Here is a 24,795-nt window from a genome sequence, read left to right as displayed (position 1 = left end):
TACCACTGGCATTGGGTGGGTAGAGAAATGTGAACAAAGTCATGCAATGGCGTTTAAACAGGAATGGCAAATAATATTGACTGAGGGCTTGCCATTGGGAATGGGGAGGATTGGGGGGAGGGAGGGCTTGCCATTGGGGAAGGGGAGGGGTGGAGGGAGGTGAAGTGAGGAGCGAAGGAGGCCAAATTTACCTGTGCGAAGAGTTCTCTCACCTCAGTGCTCAGTGTTGTCTTCGTAAAAAAGAAAATTGTAATACCCTCTGCTGCCACCACCAGATGGCGCAACACGGTACACATTTACATTGAGAATTTATGCCCCTCCTCCGACTGTATGAGGCAGGCACATAGCCAATGTTACCCCAACACAAAGTTGTATTCGTACCCCGAGTTTGGAGTTTGTAACATAAAAGATGTGGCCATGAAGAGAGAGACAGAGAGAGTGAGAAACGGACAGAGAGAGAGGTTGAGAAACGGACAGAGAGAGAGGTTGAGAGACAGACAGAGAGAGAGGTTGAGAGACAGACAGAGAGAGAGGTTGAGAGACAGACAGAGAGAGAGGTTGAGAGACAGACAGAGAGAGAGGTTGAGAGACAGACAGAGAGAGAGGTTGAGAGACAGACAGAGAGAGAGGTTGAGAGACAGACAGAGAGAGGTTGAGAGACAGACAGAGAGAGGTTGAGAGACAGACAGAGAGAGAGGTTGAGAGACAGACAGAGAGAGAGGTTGAGAGACAGACAGAGAGAGAGGTTGAGAGACAGACAGAGAGAGAGGTTGAGAGACAGACAGAGAGAGAGGTTGAGAGACAGACAGAGAGAGAGGTTGACAGACAGAGAGAGAGAGAGGTTGAGAGACACACAGACAGAGAGAGAGAGGTTGAGAGACAGACAGACAGAGAGAGAGAGGTTGAGAGACAGACAGAGAGAGAGAGGTTGAGAGACAGACAGAGAGAGGTTGAGAGACAGACAGAGAGAGGTTGAGAGACAGAGAGAGAGAGGTTGAGAGACAGAGAGAGAGAGGTTGAGAGACAGAGAGAGAGAGGTTGAGAGACAGGCAGAGAGAGAGCGAGAGAGAGAAGATTTTAAAAATTGGTGTACGAGGAGAGCCCATTTATATTTCCTCTGAGCCGCCATTTTGTGACAGAGCAAACGGCAAATTTGATTGGTCAAGAAGACAAAAAATTCCGTAATATTTTATCCAAGTCCTGCACTGCTCAATGCAAGTTCCTGAAATATAAATGGAAGTTCGTGGACATTTTTAAACATTTATAAAATCAAATCCCGACAAACACAACACTTACCTTATTCTTCAAAAGAAACACTGGTCTCCAAATATCTACATGTCGACCCACTCACCGAACCGCAGAACCGACGCAGACATCTTGCTGCTGTTCCTGGACACCAGAGGCCGATGAGGCCTGAGAACCAACACTGAGCGAAGAAAATGGTGGCAATTTGATTTTGAAGCTCCGCTCAGAAGGACAGACAGACACACACAGACAGACACGGACAGACACGGACACGGACAGACACGGACACGGACAGACACGGACACGGACGGACACGGACACGGACGGACACGGACACGGACAGACACGGACAGACACGGACACGGACAGACACGGACACGGACAGACACGGACACGGACAGACACGGACAGACACGGACACGGACAGACACGGACACGGACAGACACGGACAGACACGGACAGACACGGACACGGACAGACACGGACACGGACAGACACGGACACGGACAGACACGGACACGGACAGACACGGACACGGACAGACACGGACACGGACAGACACGGACACGGACAGACACGGACACGGACAGACACAGACACGGACACGGACAGACACGGACACGGACAGACACGGACACGGACAGACACGGACACGGACAGACACGGACTGACAGACACGGACTGACAGACACGGACTGACAGACACGGACTGACAGACACGGACTGACAGACACGGACTGACAGACACGGACTGACAGACACAGACAGACAGACACAGACAGACTGCCAGGAAAAAAAATCATATACATGTATATATACACACATACATACTGTACATACATATGACTGCACTATCATTATAGTTGTTGCAACTGCACACCAACTTGCAAGTTTCATTGTTGCCTTTTCTTTGTCGTCCCTTTCTCTTGCCCAACCATGTTTGCCAGCAAGAAGGCTCGGCCTGAGAGGGAGAAAGAGCGGGAGCGGGTTGGCGCGTGGGGAACTGGTGACTGCTCGCTGTACTTGAACCCAGAGCTGCTCTCAGCACGAGTTACTGACAGCGACCTTGCACTGCTCAGCCGCTTACCGCCTCTTGTTGAACGCAGAGAGTGGCTTGCAAGCCATGGTATGAGAGGAAGAGGAGGAGATTGGGGAAGGGCAGGAGAGACTTTTGGAGAGGAATGAGGGCATTTTGGAATGAGAGTAAGAGAGAGAGCACAGAATGACATTTGGAGAAGGAGAGGGAGTGGTGGGATTGCAGGTTGGAGAGGGAGTGCTGGGATTGCAGGTTGGAGAGGGAGTGCTGGGATTGCAGGTTGGAGAGGAAGTGCTGGGATTGCAGGTTGGAGAGGAAGTGCTGGGATTGCAGGTTGGAGAGGAAGTGGTGGGATTACAGGTTGGAGAGTGAGCAGTGGGATTGCAAGTTGGAGAGGGAGCAGTGGGATTGTAGGTTAGAGAGGGAGCGGTGGGATTGCAGTTTGGATTGGGAGCGGTGGCATTGCAGGTTGGAGAGGGAGTGCTGGGATTGCAGGTTGGAGAGGGAGTGCTGGGATTACAGGTTGGAGAGTGAGCAGTGGGATTGCAAGTTGGAGAGGGAGCAGTGAGATTGTAGGTTAGAGAGGGAGCGGTGGGATTGCAGTTTGGATTGGGAGCGGTGGCATTGCAGGTTGGAGAGGGAGTGCTGGGATTGCAGGTTGGAGAGGGAGTGCTGGGATTGCAGGTTGGAGAGGGAGTGCTGGGATTGCAGGTTGGAGAGGGAGTGCTGGGATTGCAGGTTGGAGAGGGAGTGCTGGGATTGCAGGTTGGAGAGGGAGTGCTGGGATTGCAGGTTGGAGAGGGAGTGCTGGGATTGCAGGTTGGGGAGGGAGCGGTGGGATTGTAGGTTGGAGAGGGAGCGGTGGGATTGCAGTTTGGAGAGGGAGCGGTGGGATTGCAGTTTGGGGAGGGAGCAGTGGGATTGCAGTTTGGGGAGGGAGCAGTGGGATTGCAGTTTGGGGATGGAGCAGTGAGATTGCAGGTTTGAGAGGAAGTGGTGGGATTCCAGCATTTAGAGGGAATGGTGGGATTTTCGTGTTTGTTTGTTCATCATTAGTTATTGCGTCTCCGCTGACGAAGTTGCTGGAGGCATTATGATTTCAGGTTGTTCATACGTAAGTCTATCCATGCTAATTTTCTCTGTTTTCTCTGTTTTCTCTGCAACCGCTTGTCCGATTGACACAAAATTTGCACCATCGTGTGACATCTCATGCGGAATGTTTTAATGATAATTATAATATCATAGGTCATGTGGTGGGGCAGCCATGTTGTTAAAAAAGGAAAAACTTTGGACCTCTGTGTCTCTGAAACCACTCCATGTAAAGAAAAATGAAACTTGGCACACGTCAAGTACTGTACTCCCCATGGGAAATAAGTGTGATTTTTTTTCATGATGTCATAGGGAGCTTCGTTATGACGTCATCATTGCATACTTCAAATGCTTTATCCGATCAGTATGAACATTTTTGAGAGTCATCTCGATCTAAATTGCAAGGTGTGAAAAAATTGATGATGTCATTGGTCAGATGGCTTGGCAGCCATATTTTTTTAATGTGGGTGAAGGAATATCTGGCAACGTCACGACGTCGGAGAGTGCCCTTCTAGTTTTATTCATGAGTTATTGTCCTTTTGGGTGTGTAAAATAAGAAATGATGAACGGATTCATTTTTGTTGTCTTTATTTCAGCAACAATGTTCTTCAATCTGATCAACCTGCAGTTCAGCTGTGTGAGTGAGTTCTGCACTGCTGAGAGCTGTCCTTGCATGAGCATTGGCCACACGTAAGAGAGGGTTGGGATCCAAGATTGGGAGAAAAGTGTTGATGGGGTCAGGGATGTCGATAGAAGCGTTGGTGGGATATCGGAATAGAATCAACATTTCAAGTTTTGAGTTACCGGGATGAAAACAGAACTAGTAATCAACCATCAGGGTGACGAATGTGTTTTGTACGGGAATTTCAGAGAAGGCCATTGAGGTGTTTGCAGAGGAAATGGGAATAAAGATAAAGAACTAATGAGGACAGTTACAGGAGCAGCAGTGAAGGCTACTTTTTTAGGGGTGCGGGAGGGGGGTGGATGGGATTCCTCAATTAGTATATCTTGTATATAAAGCTGAGTTTGTGTCTGTGGGTCATAAGCACCTCTCATTCTCCAGGCCACGCCTTCCTCTCTCCCACAGCGTCACAAGCACTGCCCAATAGCCAGGCTACACCTTTCCCTCCAGCCATCCAGACATTGCTGCCATCTTTTTCGCTCCGCATAGCTTTGATTATTCATAGTTCTCTGATGTACATTTGAAGACGAAACAACGCGTCGTCTATCATTAAATAAAGATACTGTTTTGAGGAAACAAAGGTACATTTTGATTACAACTCAAACGAGGTAACGCATGTTTTGTCTGCAGAGATCACGTCAGCGGTCACATATGCACCGCCCAATGAAGATACTGTTGCGTATCCGGGGTGGCGGGAATCTGACCCGGTCCTAGGTGCCAGCCTCGCCACCGCCGTCTCCAGGAGTCTATAACGCCGGCCGGCTCGGCACAGGCCTCGGGTCACGCGTCTTCAATCGCGATACCATTGTAATTCTGTACCTTACCAGTTGGGGAGATAGAACCCCTGGCTGCAGACTGGCTTTGTCAGTGACCGAGCGGAGTCTACCAGCCTGCAACCACTTTGGCCCTATATGCCAATCGAACGGATCGTTCCTCGACGCGACACGCATTAATCCATAGCGGCAACAGCATAAGAATTAACCAGATTTATTGCGGAACATCAGGGATCACAACACAAGCAATAAACACAATGGTTTTATTAACAATCAACCCGTTCTTAACTAGGGGACCACGGTCTAAAGGTTTCGAGGGGATCACTACGAAATATGCCTAATACAGCACGTGCAAACAAGACAGACCAACAAACAGCATGCATGCAGAGTACTTGGTGATGGCTCATGGACGAGAGGACCGTGTCCAAAAGAGCACGAATATCGCTCGTAACAAACAAGCAGGTGTCCACAGGTTCGAACTCCCGCTCGAACGTGCCACGCGGCAAGAAATGGCGGCGCAGTGCCTTTCCTGCGCAAGTCACCGCGTGCGCACGTTCTCCTCAGTGCGTTCTGGCTCCGCACAACGTCGACGATGCGAGATCGCCAATCTCTCTCCAGGGTTCAGCACACGAACTGTCTCCAGGGTTCAGAACCCATGCGGAGCTGTCCATTATGGTTTCTGTCCCCTGGCTCAAGTTCTGTCCTGGTGGCATTTCTATTTCCCCTTGCACCTCAAACCTATTTCCTATGTCACCACTCATTCCATGCTCAAGACTCCCACACACAGCAGGCTGCACACATTCCAAGGCCATGTGTTAACATTCCACACCTTCAACCTTGCCTGCGTACTGACCAACTGCCTCGCACTCCAGGGTTACATTCTCGACCGCCAGGTGAGTACCCACACACACACTTCGGCCTCTGCAACACACACCGGTGCTGCAGTCTGGACTGTGGGCTCACAACATTCAGCCACAGGCACTCCACACACACCTTCAGGGGTCACGCATACTGTACGTGCACCCCCTCGGACAGAGTCTCTTTCTTAACATAAAATTCAATTTCTACCTTAAGCTCCTCGTCCGCACCATGTACGCATGCACCCACATACCTGCTTCGTTCCAGTCGCTTCTCTCCAGCAGGTTGCTCCTCATCGGTTCGCCACACTCCTCTGGGGCTGTCAGCTCCACATGCTGGACCTGCTCAAAATGTATCTCACTCGTCAACAACCCCGTATGCTCCCTGAATGTCTCAATCACCAGGGTTTGCTCTAAGTGGGGAGTCATCCGACGAGTGATGTCAATCAAGTTCCACACCACCAACATTACTCCCTGTGGTGATGTCACACATCCTATATTATTGTGCTGTTCTACTTCTTGGCTCCGTTTTCTTTTCCATTTGAGTCGTTCTTCCTCTCCGAGCCTTTTGAGTTGTTCGTTATCTTTCCGGAGTTTTTCCATCTCCTTGGACTCCAACTTTGCTTTCTCCTTGAGTTGGTTAATTTCAAACATCATATTGTTTTTGTTTTCTACCCCACCGTCCCTCATGTTCTTCATTCTCCAATCTCATCCTTTCTTTCAATTGGCTGATCTCTCTTTACTGCTTCATTCATTGTTCTTTCACTACTCTTTCTTGCATTTCATTCTTTAATCTGGCCTTCGCTTCCAGCTGTTCGATCTGTACAGTGGTTCCTTAACGTTTCATTCTCCGTTCTCTTTCTTTCCTCTATTAACATCCTCAGCTCGTTTTGTAATTCCCTCTCTCTGCTTTAGTGTTTCTGTAACTCAGAAGCTTTTTCCCATAATTCCTCTCTCATCTCCTCACCTCTTTTGCATTCTTGCTTTCTCCATCCGTCCATTCTCTTACCGTGTCCCTTGCTAATCTCTAGTTCACTTGCCAGTTCATTTCCCCTGGACTTTAATTCCCGAAGCTGTTCGGACTTTTCCAACAATTCTTCCTTCCTTTTCTCCAGATTTTTCTCTCCTCTTTTTATTTCCTGTTCCAGGCTCTCCCTTATCTGATTGCTTGATCTGACGTCTTCCTTCAGTAGTTCCATTTCCCGTTTTTCCTTTTCTAGCTTTGTTTTCCATTCTTCTTCCAAGTTCTTCCTATCCTATGAGTTAGTAATTTGCTCCTCCTCTATTATTTTGTTCAGTTTGCTCTTCTCTTGTTCCAACTTATGGGTACTCCCCTCTACTTTCCTCATTTCTCCCTGTAGTTCTTTGAACTGTCTTGACTTTTCCAACAATTCTTCCTTCCTTTGCTCCAGAGATTTCTCTCCTCTTTTTGTCTTCTGTTCTAGGCTTTCTCTTATCTAATTGCCTGATCTTACCTCTTCCTTCAGTTGTTTCAATTCCAAATCGTGTTCACCTTTTTCCTTTTCCAGCTTCGTTTTCCATTGTTCCTCTAAGTTCTTCCTATCCTGGGAGATACCAACCTGCTCTTCCTCTATTCTTTTGTTCAGTTTGTTCTTTGTACATTCCAAATTATGGGTATACAACACTACCAAATTCTTTTTCCCACAGTTTGTCGACTCTGTTGGCTAATTCATATTTTTGCCACCGATTTCGTTCCAGTACATCGGCCAATCGCTGTGTTCCCCCGTGCACATAATTTTTCTGAAGCTCGTCTGCGTGCCGTTGTGACTCATCCACTCCAAGTTGCACCTCCTCGATACAATCTTCATAACGCTTCACCTTTTCCAAGACATCCCCCAATTGTGCCTGAAGCTTGCCAATGTTCGCGTAGTCATCCTGCCACGCCTGCCATGGCACATGCCGCGACCACGTGGTCTGAATCGGTGGCTGGGAGCCCACGCCTCGTGTCATGCCTTTCGTTGTGCTATAACCAGCCCTCTCCCACTTCGTGTCGCTCCAAGATGGAGCCGCGCCACCATTTTGCGACTCCATTTTCTTTATAATTTGCAAATTTTTCCTCCGATCTGCTCAAGCATAAAATCAAATCAAATTTGGACCTTTTTTATGATGTTTTTTGTACTCAATGTCTGGGGTGCGAAATGCACACTGGTCCAAATATCCCACTCCTGACACCAGTTGTTGCGGATCCGGGGTGGCAGGAATCTGACCCGGTCCTCGGTGCCAGCCTCGCCACCGCCGTCTCCGGGAGTCTACAACGCCGGCCGGCTCGGCACAGGCCTCGGGTCACGCGTCTTCAATAGTGATACCAATGTAATCCTGTACCTTACCAGTTGGGGAGGTAGAACCCCTGGCTACGGACTGGCTTTGTCAGTGACCGAGCGGAGTCTACCAGCCTGCAACCACTTTGGCCCAATATGCCAATCGAACGAATCGTTCCTCGATGCGACACGCATTAATCCATAGCGGCAACAGCATAAGAATTAACCAGATTTATTGGGGAACATCAGGGATCACAACACAAGCAATAAACACAATGGTTTTATTAACAATCAACCCGTTCTTAACTTGGGGACCACGGTCTAAATGATTCGAGGGGATCACTACGAAATATGCCTAATACAACACGTGCAAACAAGACAGACCAACAAACAGCATGCATGCAGAGTACTTGGTGATGGCTCATGGACGAGAGGACCATGTCTAAAAAGGCACGGATATCGCTCGTAACAAACAAGCGGGTGTCCACAGGTTCAAACTCCCGCTCGAACGTGCCGCGCAGCAAGAAATGGCGGCGCAGTACCGTTCCTGCGCAAGTCACCGCGTGCGCATGTTCTCCTCAGCGCGTTCTGGCTCTGCGCAACATCGACGATGCGAGATCGCCGATCTCTCTCCAGGGTTCAGCACACGAATCCCAGCTGGTCTGTTCTCCATACAAGGCCCAAGTCGAGGTCCGACTTCCACAGGCGGATCGGCAAACGTGACGAGCCGTGAGGTGAGCAAGGACCGTCCGAAGGTCCGGCGTTTCCTCTCCGGCCTTCCCGCCTCGAAGCCCAACTCCCTCTTCGTCTTCTCAGTGCCTCTCTCGGTCGAATCACCGACGTGCAGGTCGGTTCAGCGTCTCTCCCTTCGACACACGTCGCACCTTGAGAGCTGCTGTTTTCACACCGCGATCTTTTGTTTCTCCTCTTCCCTTTCGTTCGGAAACTCTCTCTTCCAACTGAGAACTCCTTTTTCCTTTAGTTTCCTTTTTACCAACCCCCTCTCCAGGCGACTCAGTAACCAAAGGCCCCGCCCCTTCGCGTCACTTCCCGTCCAGGCCACACCTCTCTCCCTTGGCCACACCCCTTCGCATCACTGACTGGGCGGGGCCTATCCGGGATTAGGAAGTAACAAGAGCGATCTCTCGTTTCACCACCGTACGAACATAAAAAAAACAGTCTGTTACACCTCCGGACACACACATATCGTCCCTTATACCAAACAACCTATCTAAACAGGCATTTACTGGGGGATCTGAGCTCATCCTATTCTTAGTGATCCCATAAAGGGCCATTTCCATAACAATACGTTAATTCTCACAATGCAGAGGAAAGAAAATAGTGGTCTTTCATTGAAAAAAAAAACACTTTTTGGCTTTTGCTCGACTTTCCAAGGCTTATAAACAAACTGATAGACATGTTATGTGAAGGAAATAAACATTAAAATTACCCGGTCGTTAAATACCTGCATCTGTAATTAATTAGTCTGGAGGCCGCTAGGGAAATCCCCGAGAGATATTTATTATGTACATGTACACTTTAAAGAAGTTAAGTACACATTCACTTTGAAGTTGTATGAAATGTACATGTCCACTTTCGTACACTCAACATCACCTCTGAGTTTACGTACATTTTAAAACTGAACACGGTACGTTTTCATTACAATTAAAATAATCATGTTTATATTTGAAGTCTTTAATTAAAAAAAAAAAACTCCGTTTGTCGGCATTTTGTATATCCAGTAAACCCTCCAAAATTGCGGAGGTTAGGTTCCATGAAAGTTCTGCAATCGTTAAAACCGCGATCGTGGAAACCAAGGGCCAATGAGAAGAGGGGGGTTTGGTTCCTGGACTTCGAGAAAATATGAAGGAAGATCGACAGCAGCCAGAAATAAACACATGACAGTTGAAATAAACATGTAAATATATATATATTGTTGTGGATTTCCGCCACTCCGGCGTGTGGGCGACCGCCTTTAGCTAATTTGCGGCCGCACGCACCCACCGGACGTGGCAATCCAGTCGCAGCTTTCAGATCTTCTTCTTCTTCTTTCGGCTGCTCCCGTTTGGGGTCGCCAGAGCGGATCATCCGTATGATCCGCATAGTGATTTGGCACATGTTTTACGCCGGATGCCCTTCCTGACGCAACCCTGGGTTGCCTCTTACGACACAGGGATATGGTACACCTATTTTAACCGGGGTATACACCGGCCCAGTATACTGGTACTCATTTCGCCGACCTCGGAAGGATGACAGGCTGAGTCAACCCCCTGGTGTATTAATTCAGTGGCTCAACGGGGCTTGAACTCAGGACCTTTTGGATCCCAAGCCGCTGCCCGAACCACTGCGCCAACACCAGGCTCCAGTCGCAGCTTTCAGATCAAACGCCGAAATCCAGCTATGGGTGTGTTTTTAACCTCACCACAACCTTGTCAATGCTCTGCCCGCGCTGCAGGGTCGATCACCGAATTGTCGATATACCTAATTATTCGCGCGGACAGACTACCGCGAAGTTGTACCTCAACGGGACCTGCTCGGAAATGAGCCGCTTTAAGCAGCTCTTTCCGTCTGCGATTGCCGAGCGGTTTATTACACTGAACAACAAAATTTTTTTACTGGAGATGTGTAAAGTGATTTAGACTAATTTGGGTACGCTGATTTCAAAAATCATAACCGTTTTGCTGTATCACGTCAGGATTTTCAGTAACAGAAATATTCCCATTGCCTAGAAGTCAGGACTTCAATGAAATTTACAAAAATTCATTTATTCATTTATTTCATCATGAATGCTTCAAAATTATAGAAATTACAGAAAAACTCCACTAGAATGTAATTAAAAATGCTTTAGGCATTTGGCTTTGCGTTTGTGCTGCTCTGTGTCAGTTTCACGATGCAGGAACCAGCAGAAATCGCTCATAATGTTCGGGTTGTGCCGCCCTTGGTAACGCGTCTCCATGAGTGAAATCTCTTGGTGGAATCGCTCGCCGTGCTCGTCCGAGACTGCTCCCAAGTTGTCAGGGAAGAAGTTCAGGTGCTGGTGTAGGAAATGGATTTTCAGGGACATCCTGGAGCCAAGTTTCCTGAAGGACTCCAGCAGCTGCTGCACTATTTCTTCATAGTTGTCCGCGCGCTCGTTCCCCAAGAAGTTGTCCGTCACAGCTTTGAAGCTCCTCCACGCTGCCAGCTCTTTGGGGTTTAGAGTTGTCGGAAAAGTTTCGTCCTTCATAATCTGTCGGATTTGCGGTCCAACAAAGACACCAGCCTTGATCTTGGCCTCCGACAAGGTGTTGCCAAACTTTTCCTTGAGGTATAAAAACCCACGCCCATTCAGATCCATTGCCCGTACAAAACTTTTCATCAAGCCGAGCTTTATGTGGAGTGGTGGAAGGAAAACCTTGGCTGGGTCGACAAGGGCGACATGCTTCACGTTGTGTCGACCAGGTACATGCTCTTTTCGCTCTTCCCAATCTTTCTTCGTCCAGTGATTCTTGTCGTCTCTGCTATCCCAGAGACAAAGGAAGCACATGTATTTCGTGTAGTCTTACTGCAGCCCTAACAACAGCGCCACCACTTTCAAGTCTCCGCAGATGTGCCAGTTGAAGTCATTGTACTTGATGGAATCAAGCAGCTGCCGCATAGTCTCATAGGTCTCTGTCATGCCGAACGCGTGAGCCAGTGGGACTGATGGTTTCTCGTTGCCATTGTGGAGCAAAACAGCCTTCAAGCTGTTCTTCCCCGAGTCGATGAAGAGGCGCCAGTCTGCAGGATCTTGATCACACCCAAGTTCTTTCAACAGACCGTTGATGTCACTGCAGAATGTCATCGTGTCTTCCATCTCAAAGAACTCAGCCATGTCTCTGTGACATGCTCTGAACAAGGATATCTTGGTGTTAGGTTCAAGTAGATTCCACTGCTGCAGCCTTGATCCAAGCAGCTCTGCCTTCGCCTTTGACAGCGAGAGATCTCTTACAAGATCATTTAAGTCTCCCTGGTTCAGAAGGTGTGATTCTTGAGTGTCGGGTTCAAAAGGTTCATCATCACCATCCTCTTCACCACTGCTTACAGCTATGTTCTGATCAGCTGGAGGTGTTGGAACGGGGTTCTCGTCATCATGAGGCACAGGTTTACGAGCAGAGACGCAGTCAGCGTACTTGATGTGACCTTTATTCTTCTTGTTGAAGCCGGCGATGCTTGTGCAGCAGAAATAACAATCATCATGATGATTCTGCGGCTCACGCCATATCATGGGCACCGCAAATGGCATGCTCACGCGCTTGCCCACCAACCACTGAGTCAAGGTTGTGTGACAGCTTGTGCAGCAGATGTGTGGTGCCCAGCTCTGTTCTTGGTCCCCCACCTTACACCCGAAGTAGTGAAAGTAGGCGGCCTTCATTTTCACTGCTGTAGATATACTTCGCTGTTGATCTTTTTTGGTATACCGACCACAGACATAACAGAAGTTGTCAGGATGATTGGTACAGGAACGCCTACTCATCTTTATCTGAAAGAAAGAAATATAACACAAGTTAACAACAATTGTACGAAATAGACATGTTAAATACATATGTAAATTTCATTGAAATCCTGACTTCTAGGCAATGGGAATATTTCTGTTCCTGAAAATCCTGACGTGATACAGCAAAACGGTTATGATTTTTGAAATCAGCGTACCCAAATTAGTCTTAATCACTTTGCACATCTCCAGTAAAAAAATTTTTTTGAAATTTGTTGTTCAGTGTTATCGCCAAGCCCCGTTGGACCCGATTATCTTATCGGTGTTAAAAACCAGCTATTTATTCCAAACGCAATTATGGCATTTCAATGGAGGAAGGGACGCAACGAGCAGGTGAATATTCAAACAATGGGGGACATTTGTTGTACATGCATGCAGTCAATGAAGCAATGGGGGGGGGGGGGATGGGGACAGGACACGAGCAAAAAGACCTACAGCCGTTGTTTACTCACTATGTACATGCACTTATAACAATCCTACTTAAAGGACAAGGCGCCACAGACTTCCATGCAAAAATCCCAGAAAAGAAAAGGGAGAACTGGGCCCGTAAACCTTTAATGTTCCTCGGAGCTTGGGAGACCGAAGGAGCTCCGCGAGACTGTGCATATATATGTATATATATATATATATATATATATATATATATATATATATATATATATATATATATATATATATATATATATATATATATATATATATATATAGATTTCAATATGTATAGCATGTTAACAATGAAATAAACATGTAAATACAATAAATATGGTGTAAATTAAACAAAAACACAAGTTTACCTTTTTAATTTGTTCCAAAACAGCAAGGTGGGTGAGGGTAAACATATTACGTATTCGTTCGTACTGTTCTCTGCCGTAAATAGAAAACACAATACTTAGCTCGGAGATAATGTTGATGATGCTGTTTGAGGGGGAGGGTGGATGTTCAAAAGACGTGGGTGTCAAACTTGCGTTGGCTGTTCGATCATTGGGAACACGACAAAGTCGCCTGCTGCATTGCCACATAGAAGAAGGGTAAAACAATCCTTGGTCACCTTGATCCAGAGCAGATCTTCCCTGCTTAGACAGGAAGGAATGAGATGGCATCCTCTTCCAAATTAATCCCATCTCTTTGGCGTTTAAAAACCTGCTCCAGCATATAAATCCCTTCGCCTCAAATCGGTCCACGAGCCATGGTTGAACTGGAACCTTCGGCTCCAGGTTCCTCGTGAAAATGTTGGTAAATATACAACGATTTCTTCTGTACACCAGTCCACTCAAAGTCTCAGTAAATCCACAATGGGTTCTCCCGTACATCGGTCCACTGAAAGGCCGGGTAAATCCATGATGATTTCTCTGATACACTGGTCTACTCAAAGGCATTTTTTTTCTGTTTGGTCCTTGATCCAAACATTAAGCGTATTTTCCATCATTTCAACATGATGACCACGAGACTGGAATGAGACGTTTGCACTTTGCAGAACGGGAACACTTAAACGGATATTTGACTCAGGTTTACACATTCATTACAGTTGATTAATTGATCCGGTAATGGTGGCCCACAGATACCGCACTTTCATTTCTTACCAATGTATCTAACAAATCGATTTCTTCGCACAATCTCATAACCTTTCTCTGCCTTTTGGCACGATTAATTTTATCCGTCGTTTTACGTTTGGGCACTATTATTTAACCGCTTTGTGTCCACAAGATCTTGTAGATCTAGTAGTACAGGATCTCCCGATGTCATTTCCTGTTTATTGATGATTCACTATTAAATTTAGCTTCGTTCCCGTGTGCTGGTCTGATTACTACAATTAACGGTGCACGAGAAACGACAAAAGGCTTGTAATTGGAGGTAATTGTACATGCACATGCAAAGAATGACTCATCTGAGCTCAAAAACCGTGATTGGCCAAAATTAAATGCCGCGATAGCGAAATCGGAACAATAGGTTGCTCATGATTGGTGGAAACCCGTGATATTGGGACCCACAATATTTATGGGTTTACTGTCCTGTATGCTGTCGAGATGTCCAGCGACGTGTTCAGTTGCCAAGTAACAAGCTAGTGCTTGACAAGCCAGCCATGCCTTAGGCCTAAGTCACATTTGCTCTACGGTGAGGATACGGCGGCCGTACGCCCTCTGAATTGACAGAAACGTGCGGCGGCTGTAGAGTTTCTGGTGTGGCCTCAGGGTGGCCCTACGCTGTTTGGCTATCTTTTACAGGCCGTAGGGGTCGCCGTGGAATTACAGCGCGGAGTTATAACTTTTTTCATTTCTATGTTCGCCGTAGCAATTCGACAAGCCGAAAAAAAGAAAAAAAAAACTGGTTAAAAAAAAAAAAACTGGTTAAAAAAAAAAAATGAACCCACTCGTTACCGTCCGTCTGGCCACACGTTCGCCTTAGGGCCCCCCTGCGGTCGCCTTGCGGGCACCTTGAGGCTACCTTGCGCCTGCCTTGAAAATTATATGGCCGCCGCAGGGCCCCCTTAAGGTCACCGTGCGACATCAAATCAAAGACCCCACGTACGGCAACCCCACATTTTCGGTCTCCACAATTTGTAAATCTGCCGTGCGGCTCCCCGAAAAATAAAAACATATGTGACTGCTACATTGTGTGACCGTGGAAATACTGCGGCCGCCGTATAATTGCTAGTGGCCATAGATTTTGGAGACCCCACGGCCGCCGTGGCAAATGTGACTTAGGCCTTATCAACAGTTTCAAATGGAATGTTTGCTTGAATGCTTCAGCCACTTGGTGAGCGCTCTACAATAATCTTGGAAACTGAACACACCCCAGATTCGTTCCGTGGCGATGAGGATAAACTTCTATACCAGGACTTCTTTCGCCATATCGATGAGTTAGTCCCTCAGGGCCAGATTTCGACATGGCAAGTTCGGTGTTCGTCGGAATCGAAGCGGGTTTTATATCAATTATTTATTTTTCCCAAATGTTGTTAATAACCCTGTGAAAATTCCTTCGTGGGAAGAGGAAGGGTAGAGGAGGGAGGGGAAGGGGTGTTGTGGGAGGAGGGTCCCGGCAATGCCGGGGTACCCCTGCTTGTTTTATATTGTTGTGGGTCTCCTTTTTTTTAGTTTAATTGAAGTGGGTTTGGCAACTGATTTGAGAAGATGAAGCAGATTGAGTTGGTAATGTTTTGTTGTAATGCAACAGGCAGCTTTGCTGGCAAGACGGAGAACGCAGCAAGAAGGTTCGAGTGACTGCTCCACAGTACATCGACCTCGCACTATCAGCAACTCAGCGTCTCCTCACAGATGATTCAATCTTCCCCACAAAATATGGTCTCTTTTCTGTCATTGCTGTCTGACACCACAACATAATTTTTTCCCCCCCTTTGATTGCACACACTTACTATCATTATTCTCAAATTATTGCTTGAGATGTTATCACCATGAATGCTGGCACATTTTTTTTTCTGGAGGTTTGGACAACCTCATCATGAGGCTAAGGCGTTATACCACTTTCAAACTCTTCATGTGCCCCCAAACTTTTGTGTTTCTGAGAAGGTGAATGTTGTCCTGAAGTTCCAAGTAAAATTCACAAATATTTTACAGGCCAAGAATTAGCTATAGTTTTAGCTATGCTTTTAACAAGTTGGGTCGTCCGATCAGGATTGCATTATTTTTGAGGTGTTCTCATACGTCAAGCGTCACGTGACGTATGACGCAAGGATGCAGAAAGTCGCCATATGTAATGTTTAACAACAATTTGTTTTGAGAATTGAAAGTCTTCATTGGGACGTTGACCTTCCGCGTGTGAAAGGAATACGGTACAGCAAATTTTCAGGTACAATTTATCCCAGGACTTCTTAGTAGGCAATGTTGTGGGTGTATTTCCTCGTTGTTCGTGAAGATCAATTCATAAATGAGCAAAGTCATAAATACCTCATGCATTTATATCAGGACTTCTTGGTGAGCAGTCTTGTCGGTATTGTTGTCGTCTGCACATATTTACTGTTTTATTTGAACCTCCCTGTGATTGTTCAGTCAGGCCTGTAGCCAGCTGTCACATCCAGTAGGGTGGGGGAGCTGGGGAGGGGGCAAATTAAATTCAAGAGGGAGTTTATATTTTCTGTAAAATATTTATTACTTCCATATGGTATGCGCATCAAAACAACTGGAGACAATGGTGCTTCTGCGAGAACAATTTCACAAATTTCTCCATATCTTAACGCTCCATTGCGTCTTTTCTTGAGGGCCATTAGGACCAAGTTAGCCTGGTAGAACATAATCATGAACCGTCTCTGTCATCTGTTGATCCTCATCACTGATGATAAGATGAATTCACACACTGCCGTACTGCTGCTGAGCATGGCATTTGCTACAGCAAGGGCGTATGTCTCAGGGAACTTCCAGTGTATCATGTTCAATTACTCTTTCTCAGATTAATGAAGTTTAGGTATTATACCTGAGATCATGGTCTGGCCTCAGTCCATGTAAGAGGCCCAATTATTTTTCTCTTGCTAACCTTTTTAATTTTTGGTCTGTCACATTATTTACCTTCGTATTTGACAGTGATATACTTCGTCCGTACAATGTATAGATGATCTGTAGCAATGTATATAGTGGAGTCATGCTGATTATACAATCTGTATACCTATGCAAATGCAAGTTGTGCGATTGTGTCTGAACGGGGTAAACATCATAACCACAGCACATATAATGCTGAAAGATACGTCATTTAAGTGCTCTTGAGTCCGGACAGAGCATGCGGAGGTTTATGAACATCAATATTCACGCAATTTTGAGTTGTGTACATTTTTCTGCCTCGGTTGCGCACATGGGTGGTGATTAGGCTTAGAGTTGCTGGTTCGCACACATACTGGAAGTTAAAAATATATATAATTATCTAACCATAAACCATTCAGTCATTTCCGTCAAACATATAATATTTTTTTGTCGATTTACTTCACCGAGAAACCTTATCAGTGTTAACAGTTAGTGACTATTATACTGCCAAAGGACATTCCCAGCAAACTCCCAAAATATTCCACACTATCCATCCATCCATCCATTGGGACCATACTCTGTGTGCAGAGCGTTGGTGCTGCTGAAGCAGTCTCATTGACTATTGGGCACAATCCTGAACAGGTCGCCATTCCGACACAAGATACCAGCATGCTGACACTCTTTTTGCCGACCTCGGAAGGATGACAGGCAGAGTCAACCCCACCTGGTATTAATTAAATGGCCGAGGGGGATTTGAATGCAGGATCATAAGATCCCAAGCCCACTACCCTAACCATTAAGCCAATACCAGGCATATATTTCACACTATATTAGGAACAAATTATCTTGCAACAGCCCAATGGAGCCGGGTTATCTGCTCGTATATTATAATTTATAAAGATGATCTTACAAGGATGTGTATGGAAAGACAGCACCCCCATTATGGCTTTGTCATCATGGTAACACACTTCCATGTCTATAAATAAAATGCTCTTTATGGACAGTATGTCTCCTCTTTTTGTAGAAATATACCTTTTTTATTTCCGTGAGCTGTTTTTCTTTTTCTGCTGACACTTGTCATGGGGTTATTCTTTGTTTGCAGGACAAGATTTCCTCCCTTGTTTTGAAGCGGTGGCGCGGAAGGTGTTTCGGCTCCTCTTTCATGTGGCCGCTCATGTGGCCACGGCTCACTTCTCTACCTCGGCCTCCCTCGGTTTGCATCCTCACCTCAACACGCTCATCTCTCACCTTCTCGTCTTTGCTCACGAATTCAACCTTATTCCTGCAGACGAAGCTGCTGCCATCGCCTCTCTTGCTTCGGCCCTCCTCGCGGCTCGAGCCTCCGAAGCCGACTCTCACAAACTTGCCGGCTCAACATCAGCATCTCAAAGAGGTGACGATGTTTCTCCAGTGGACGAAAATCACTTTGTTGCGCCGTAGTGAGTGATAGGGTGCTGTGCTGAGGACCGTGCGGCACACTCCAGGCCTTCAGTAAATGCACCGACGTTGAATCTGCACCCTCTCCCTGTCCTCCGTGCCAGCAATACATTAGCGCACAATTCTCTCCCTCGTGAATGTCTATCTTTTGGAGAATTGCTTTAGGTCACGGCAAGGATAACCCTGATGATACGTGATTGGTGGCAATTTTGTAACAGGAAATTGAAAAAAAGAAAAGTACTTCCAGCATTCAATTGTGAGCACAATTACTGGGCTTAGTTAATCCAATAACAGTTCTTGTAATTTTGCAACATAGCTGATCAGCTCATGTATTCATGTTTTTTTTTTTCTTGCGTGCATTCTTGGGGGCTATGTACGTATTATGTACCAAAAAAAACAGGAGGAGGGGGAGGAGGAGGAGGAGGAGGAGGAGGAGGAGGAGGAGAGAGATAGATATAGATGTGGATATGGATGAAAAGGAAGGGGAGGGAGGTGTGTAGGAGTGTAAAGGGAGGGAAGGGAAGGGAGGAGTTGGAGAGGTGCGAAAATGGAGGGGGGTTTGAGTAGGAGGGAAAAGGGAGTGGAAGTTTGGTAGGACGGAACAGGGAGGAGGGGAGTTGGGTAGGAGGGAAAAGGAAGGGGAGGGAGTTGGGTATGAGGGAAAAGGAAGGGGAAGAATGAGAATAGCAGAGAAAATTAAGGGAAGTAGATGGTAGAGAAAAAGGAGAATGGGGTCACGGGGGAGGGGGGTGGTTAAGTAAGAAAATAAATTGTAAAAGTAGTTTGGTATTAGATATGGGTAAGAGGAGAGGGAAAAAGAGAGCGCATGAGAATTCCTGGTGGGGTGTCAAAGTTTCCACCTCTACATATCTCTAGTATGATATGTCGATGACCCCTTCCACATATACTTTTCAACGCAGCTGTGACACAATCGGCGCCAATTTCACAATGTTTCCTGTTGGCTACACTCTACTGTACAGTATACATAAACATTGTAGATAATGGCGTTTGTCAGATTCTATAGAATCGTGTGTAATATATATATATATATATATTTGCTAATTGACTTCGCTTTGGTTTCAAGGTTTACTCGGGAAACATTGTCTTGGCCACCAGGTTGGTGTTTTTTATCCCCACTTGGTTCGGTCGGCTCCGCTTGCTTTGATAAGGGGCAGTGTTGACCAGAAGGTTCGAGTTAAATCGGCTCGACCTTCAGTCGTGCCACATTACCGCAGCTTGTATTGTCTAGTGTACCACTTTCAGAGGTTATGCTACTTTTATTTAATTATGGTTATTTTATTTTATCCAGGAAAACCCGTTCATGATCTTCACTGGTCCGTCGATCGGGGAAGAAAAAAGTTTATCTTTAATTTTATTTTTTACTAATTTAACAGTTTAAGGAACTGCAAAACTCTTGGCTTTATTAACGACCATGCTGCATCAACACGAATTTCATCGATTCATTCCGAGCACCGACATTTTTGCAAATTCGATTTCGTTTCGTATTTATTCTCGGTTTTCGAAGAGATCCCGACGTACGTCGATGCGGCAATTTACACACGGAGCGATAACCCCGCAGGAAGGAGGATAAAAACCGCGCATTGCGAAGGGATTCCAAATGGTTCTGGGGTTGCGTCCCTCGCTCTCGACGACTTAGTGTGCAGCATACTGTTTACGGCAAAAACCAAGCTGTTCTGATATCAAGTCGATGAAACTAATGCCAATGCATCTGGTTTTGACATGAAAGTGTGTTAAATTATTTTATTTAAGGAAACTTTTGATTTTTTGTGATTGTAATAATATAACAGATGGGTGGAAAGAACTTCTTTCGGGTTTTTTTCTTTTCTTTTCTTCTTTAAAGATGGTTTTATCCGACTAACGCTTTGACATGGCTCCATGGTTTCCAGTTGCTGAGTTTGTAAACATAAAATGAGCCCTCTTTATCCCACACCCCCCTCCACTTGGGTTTGTTTTGAAGTTGTGTGTCCGGTAACTGGCTGTGTGCAATGAGATTGCTCATTTCATTCGTTCGTTCGTTTGAGAATGACAGGTTTCCGTGTTCAATTCGGTGCAACAATTGGCTGGTTTGGGAACTTCTGAGCAACTGCGATTAAACCTAAACGTCAGTGTTATGGGCAGTGTTTTGCCTCATGGTTCGCAAATATTGTGCTGAAATGGATTGACAAGTATAAACCAAGAAAAAAAAATATAAAAAAATCCCTTAAAATCTGCAGTGTTCGTAAAAAAACATGAGTTGCTTCATGACCTTAATGGAAATGTCGTTTGATTTCTCGTGAGATCTTAGCAAATTCTTATGAGAAGGCTTCTGTGAGGGTTTGTTGAATGCCATTGATCTTTTCGTTTGTCGTTCTTTTTTGTTGTTGTTGTTGTTGTTAGATTCGCCTTGTCGAAAGATCTCCCCATGCTCAAATGTTATAAGCTTGCATCGTGACCCAATGGGTTAAGAACGTCGAGGCATCCTTGTTTTATTTGAAATATATGCAACTGCCACAGAATTCACTTCAAGATTACTTACAAATTATTAAAAGTGACTCGTGATTTTATCTTGTCAGTTTCCCATTCCTGAATCCTCATCATCATCTTGTTCCATGCCATGTGCCAAGCGTTGGTGCTGTCGAAGCAGTTACTCGGCTACATTGTCCACTCTTGGTGAAGGATGCCGTGGGATCGACAACATCCAACAAACTCATTCTGGCAGACGGGCCTTACGTTTAACGTCCATCCGAGGGACGGCACACACGTACACGAATCACCCTGCCTGTGAAACACCGGGATGACAGTTTACGGTTGAGTCGGGATTCGAACACAGGCTCGACAGCTTCGAGGCGAGTGTGCGGACCTCTCGAGTCCCTGCCATCGTGCCAGCCCGTAAAGCTCGTTACACGTACATTTAATAAAGACAAAAGTTGGCTTTCACAATGTTATCGTGTAATTATAGGAAAGTCGAGATACTTTCATCGATCGGGTAAAAGTTTGGCAGTTGCAGTTTAACATCGAGAAATGTAACGAGGTGGGGATAGGTAAGAATAATGAGAATAGAGATGACATGATGCAAGGGGCAATCTTGGAGCTCGTTATACAGGGGAAGCTTCTGGGGGTGGTGCCAGGGTTCGGTGGCGAGGACGACCGATAGACGGAGCAGTTGGGCCTCTCCCACCGAACACCGGAATTGAAGATCGTCACCCCGGATAACTCCGAAGTCGACGGGTCGCTTAATGGACCGTGGACGCCAATATTTCGACCGCACGGTTAGGGTCTCTTTGTCTGATTCCAATTTACCTAAGTAGTCTAGATACCGGGGAAACCACACCCTCGGCCGGCTTTGTCCGAACCGAGTCGGTGTCACCGACTCGGATCCGGCGTAACCGAGTGGGAATTACCAAAGCCACGCCAGCCCAAATGACAATTTACAGCACAATCGGCCTCCCTAATTCTCAAGCCCAAACCATACTGAGTCAATGAAAGAAAGCACAGACAACGAACGGAAACATTTAACAGTTATTTATTTACAATGTAAGAGGGAGGGAAACACAGAGCAGACTTAACAACATATGAATGCAGGCAAATGTACAATGGAATCACTTAAACGATTTCTACTTATCAGACTGGCCACAGACAGACACACACCCAAAAAGAAATGGATCACATGGGTCTTTATTCGGCCCTTCAGCTCGGGATGGAAGGCGAGCTGGGGTCACAGTCTGGCCGGGTACTTGGCCGCCTCATGTGGTTTTACCGGCTCGCACTTGTGGAGCTCGGAGTCCATGGACTGGAACGGAGATCCCCAGCTCGAGCGCTCCAACACAACCCACCACGGTGGGACTTGAACCCACGACCCAGAATCCAACGAGCCCACGATCCTGGCTGCCACGATCGACGATCGACGACACGAGCACCACGAAACACCTCTGCCACGACCCCCACCAACACGACCACCGACCACCAAGGAACCCTGAAAAAGACCTCTGCTGAGACAGCTCGACACCCTTCTTATCCCTCCCCCGGGTGGGTGGAGAGATCTGCTCTGAGGTAACTCGTCTCCGGATTGGTCGGGCGGTGTCGGGCGATCGGTGTCCTCCTCTCGTTGGATGAGGGGAACATTCCATCTTGCTGGGGCGGAGTCGGCCCTGAGGTGATCTCACCCCCGATTGCACGAGGCGAACATTCCATCTGGCTGGGGTGGGGTCGGCTCTGAGGTGATCTCACCCCCGATTGGGCGAGGGGAACATTCCATCCAGCTGGGGCGGAGTCGGCTCTGCAGTGATCTCACCCCCGATTGGACGAGGGGAACATTCCATCTTGCTGGGGCGGAGTCGGCCCTGAGGTGATCTCACCCCCGATTGCACGAGGGGAACATTCCATCCAGCTGGGGCAGAGTCGGCTCTGCGGTGATCTAACCCCCGATTGGACGAGGGGAACATTCCATCTTGCTGGGGCGGAGTCGGCCCTGAGGTGATCTCACCCCCGCCTTTGTCCGTGGCCTCAAACACGTGCGTAATGGCGCTGAAGGAGTGGAGGGGGATTTAATGCAGAAGACTAACTAGAAAGAAACTCGTAGCGCACACATGAAATTCCCATTAGACATGGGGGAGAGATTCTAACTATCCACATATACTTAACGAAATAACAACTTTGGGTCAACTGTATGTGTGAATGCGAATGGTTTCCAGATTCGTAACAGTAATAGGTACAGGGGCAAAGGAGACAGCACTCGGTGCCAGGCAGCTATGTTGTTGTTCTTCCTTCGGGTTCGAAGATGACCATGACTTCACTTTCAGTTGGGAGATTGGTGACTGTGCGTCCGGAAGTGACTGGTGAGACCAATCCGGGCCCGGAAGGCACGGCCACACGAAGGACATAAATGGATGGGTGCTGCAGTGGAAGTGGAGGTAGCCCGGGCCTTGCGCGCGGTGCCTTTCTTCTGGCCCTCTGCAGTGGGTTCTGTTCTCTGCTGCATGGGCTCCTGTGGTGAGCTTGCTACTCCAGGTTGGACGGTCCAGAGCAAGAGATTCCCAAGTGCTGAGGTTGATGTCCAAGTCTTTGAGGGACACTTTGAGGCAGTCCTCAAACCGCTCCTATTGAGCGCTTACCCTGACACAGTTCTCCATTCAGAAGCTGTTTTGGCAGTCGACTGTCGGGCATTCTCACGACAGGAATGCCCAGCCAAGCAGCTACAGGTAGGTAGAGAAAACAGGGGCTTGAGGTTGTATTCGTGGGGGGGGGGTCAGTTATAAAGTACAAGGGTGACTCGGCAGAGCATATACCTCCAGCTCTCTGAACACTTTACGTTTTGTATCCCACTGATCACTGATGGGTCGGATCTTGATTGGGACCTGAAACAATATCGAATTGCCTTGTTCTTGGTCACTCAACCAACTCGTCCACAACTTTTTGAAATATCGTGCCATTTGTCGTTTTTAGCCGAATCTCTCAATGGTGAAGAATCACTGAAGAAAGAATAAAAAAAAATTTTTTTTTATTGTGTTCGGATCTTCACCAAAATCGAATCAATTCGTCGAGTCACACGCTCAGCCTGTTGCTTGGTGCACCGCGGGCGTGGCGGGCCGAATGTCCGTCTCCCTCCTCCTCCTCCTCCTCCTCCTCCTCCTCCTCCTCCTCCTCCTCCTCCTCCTCCTCCTCCTCCTCCTCCTCCTCCTCCCTCCCTCCTCCCTCCCTCCTCCTCCCTCCCTCCCTCCCTCCTCCCTCCCTCCCTCCCGCCCTCCCTCCCTCCCTCCCTCCCTCCCTCCCTCCCTCCCTCCCTCCCTGCCTCCCTCCCTCCCTCCTCCCTCCCTCCCTCCCTCCCTCCCTCCTCCCTCCCTCCCTCCTCCTCCCTCCTCCCTCCCTCCTCCCTCCCTCCTCCCTCCCTCCTCCCTCCCTCCTCCCTCCCTCCTCCCTCCTCCCTCCCTCCTCCCTCCCTCCTCCCTCCCTCCTCCCTCCCTCCTCCCTCCTCCCGCGCGAACCTCCTCCCTCCTCCCGCGCGAACCTCCTCCCTCCTCCCGCGCGAACCTCCTCCCTCCTCCCTCCTCCCCCGCGAACCTCCCCCCTCCTCCCGCGCGAACCTCCTCCCTCCTCCCCCGCGAACCTCGTCCCTCCCCCTCCCGCGCGAACCTCCTCCCTCCTCCCGCGCGAACCTCCTCCCGCGCGAACCTCCTCCCTCCTCCCGCGCGAACCTCCTCCCTCCTCCCGCGCGAAGCTCCTCCCTCCTCCCTCCTCCCGCGCGAACCTCCTCCCTCCTCCCGCGCGAACCTCCTCCCTCCTCCCGCGCGAACCTCCTCCCTCCTCCTCCCGCGCGAACCTCCGTACGTCACGCACGTGGCGCTTGCACGAGCTCATTAAATATGCACCCACCCGACGTGCGTCCAATGAGCGCATGAGGAGGCATGACGTAACACTCAC

At 47.6% G+C, this 24,795-nt stretch overlaps 1 protein-coding gene across 1 annotated transcript in view; it reads left to right on the top strand.

Annotated features, from left to right (window-relative positions):
* LOC147013508 (MOB kinase activator 2-like) overlaps positions 1-20,940 on the top strand; it is a 38,893-nt gene extending 17,953 nt beyond the window's left edge. Inside the window, exons 2-5 of the mRNA XM_085855364.1 lie at positions 2,194-2,372; positions 3,968-4,061; positions 15,647-15,774; positions 18,044-20,940. Of these exons, the coding sequence (XP_085711490.1) occupies positions 2,194-2,372; positions 3,968-4,061; positions 15,647-15,774; positions 18,044-18,381 (739 nt within the window). The 3' untranslated portion in view covers positions 18,382-20,940. The remainder of the gene's footprint in view (positions 1-2,193; positions 2,373-3,967; positions 4,062-15,646; positions 15,775-18,043) is intronic.
* The last annotated feature ends 3,855 nt before the right edge of the window (positions 20,941-24,795 follow it).

Source organism: Eptatretus burgeri, chromosome 14, assembly GCF_056783735.1.
Source record: "Eptatretus burgeri isolate ZD-2024b chromosome 14, Ebu_testis_v1, whole genome shotgun sequence".
NCBI lineage: Eukaryota > Metazoa > Chordata > Myxini > Myxiniformes > Myxinidae > Eptatretus > Eptatretus burgeri.
This window is presented reverse-complemented; position numbering and strand designations above follow the sequence as displayed.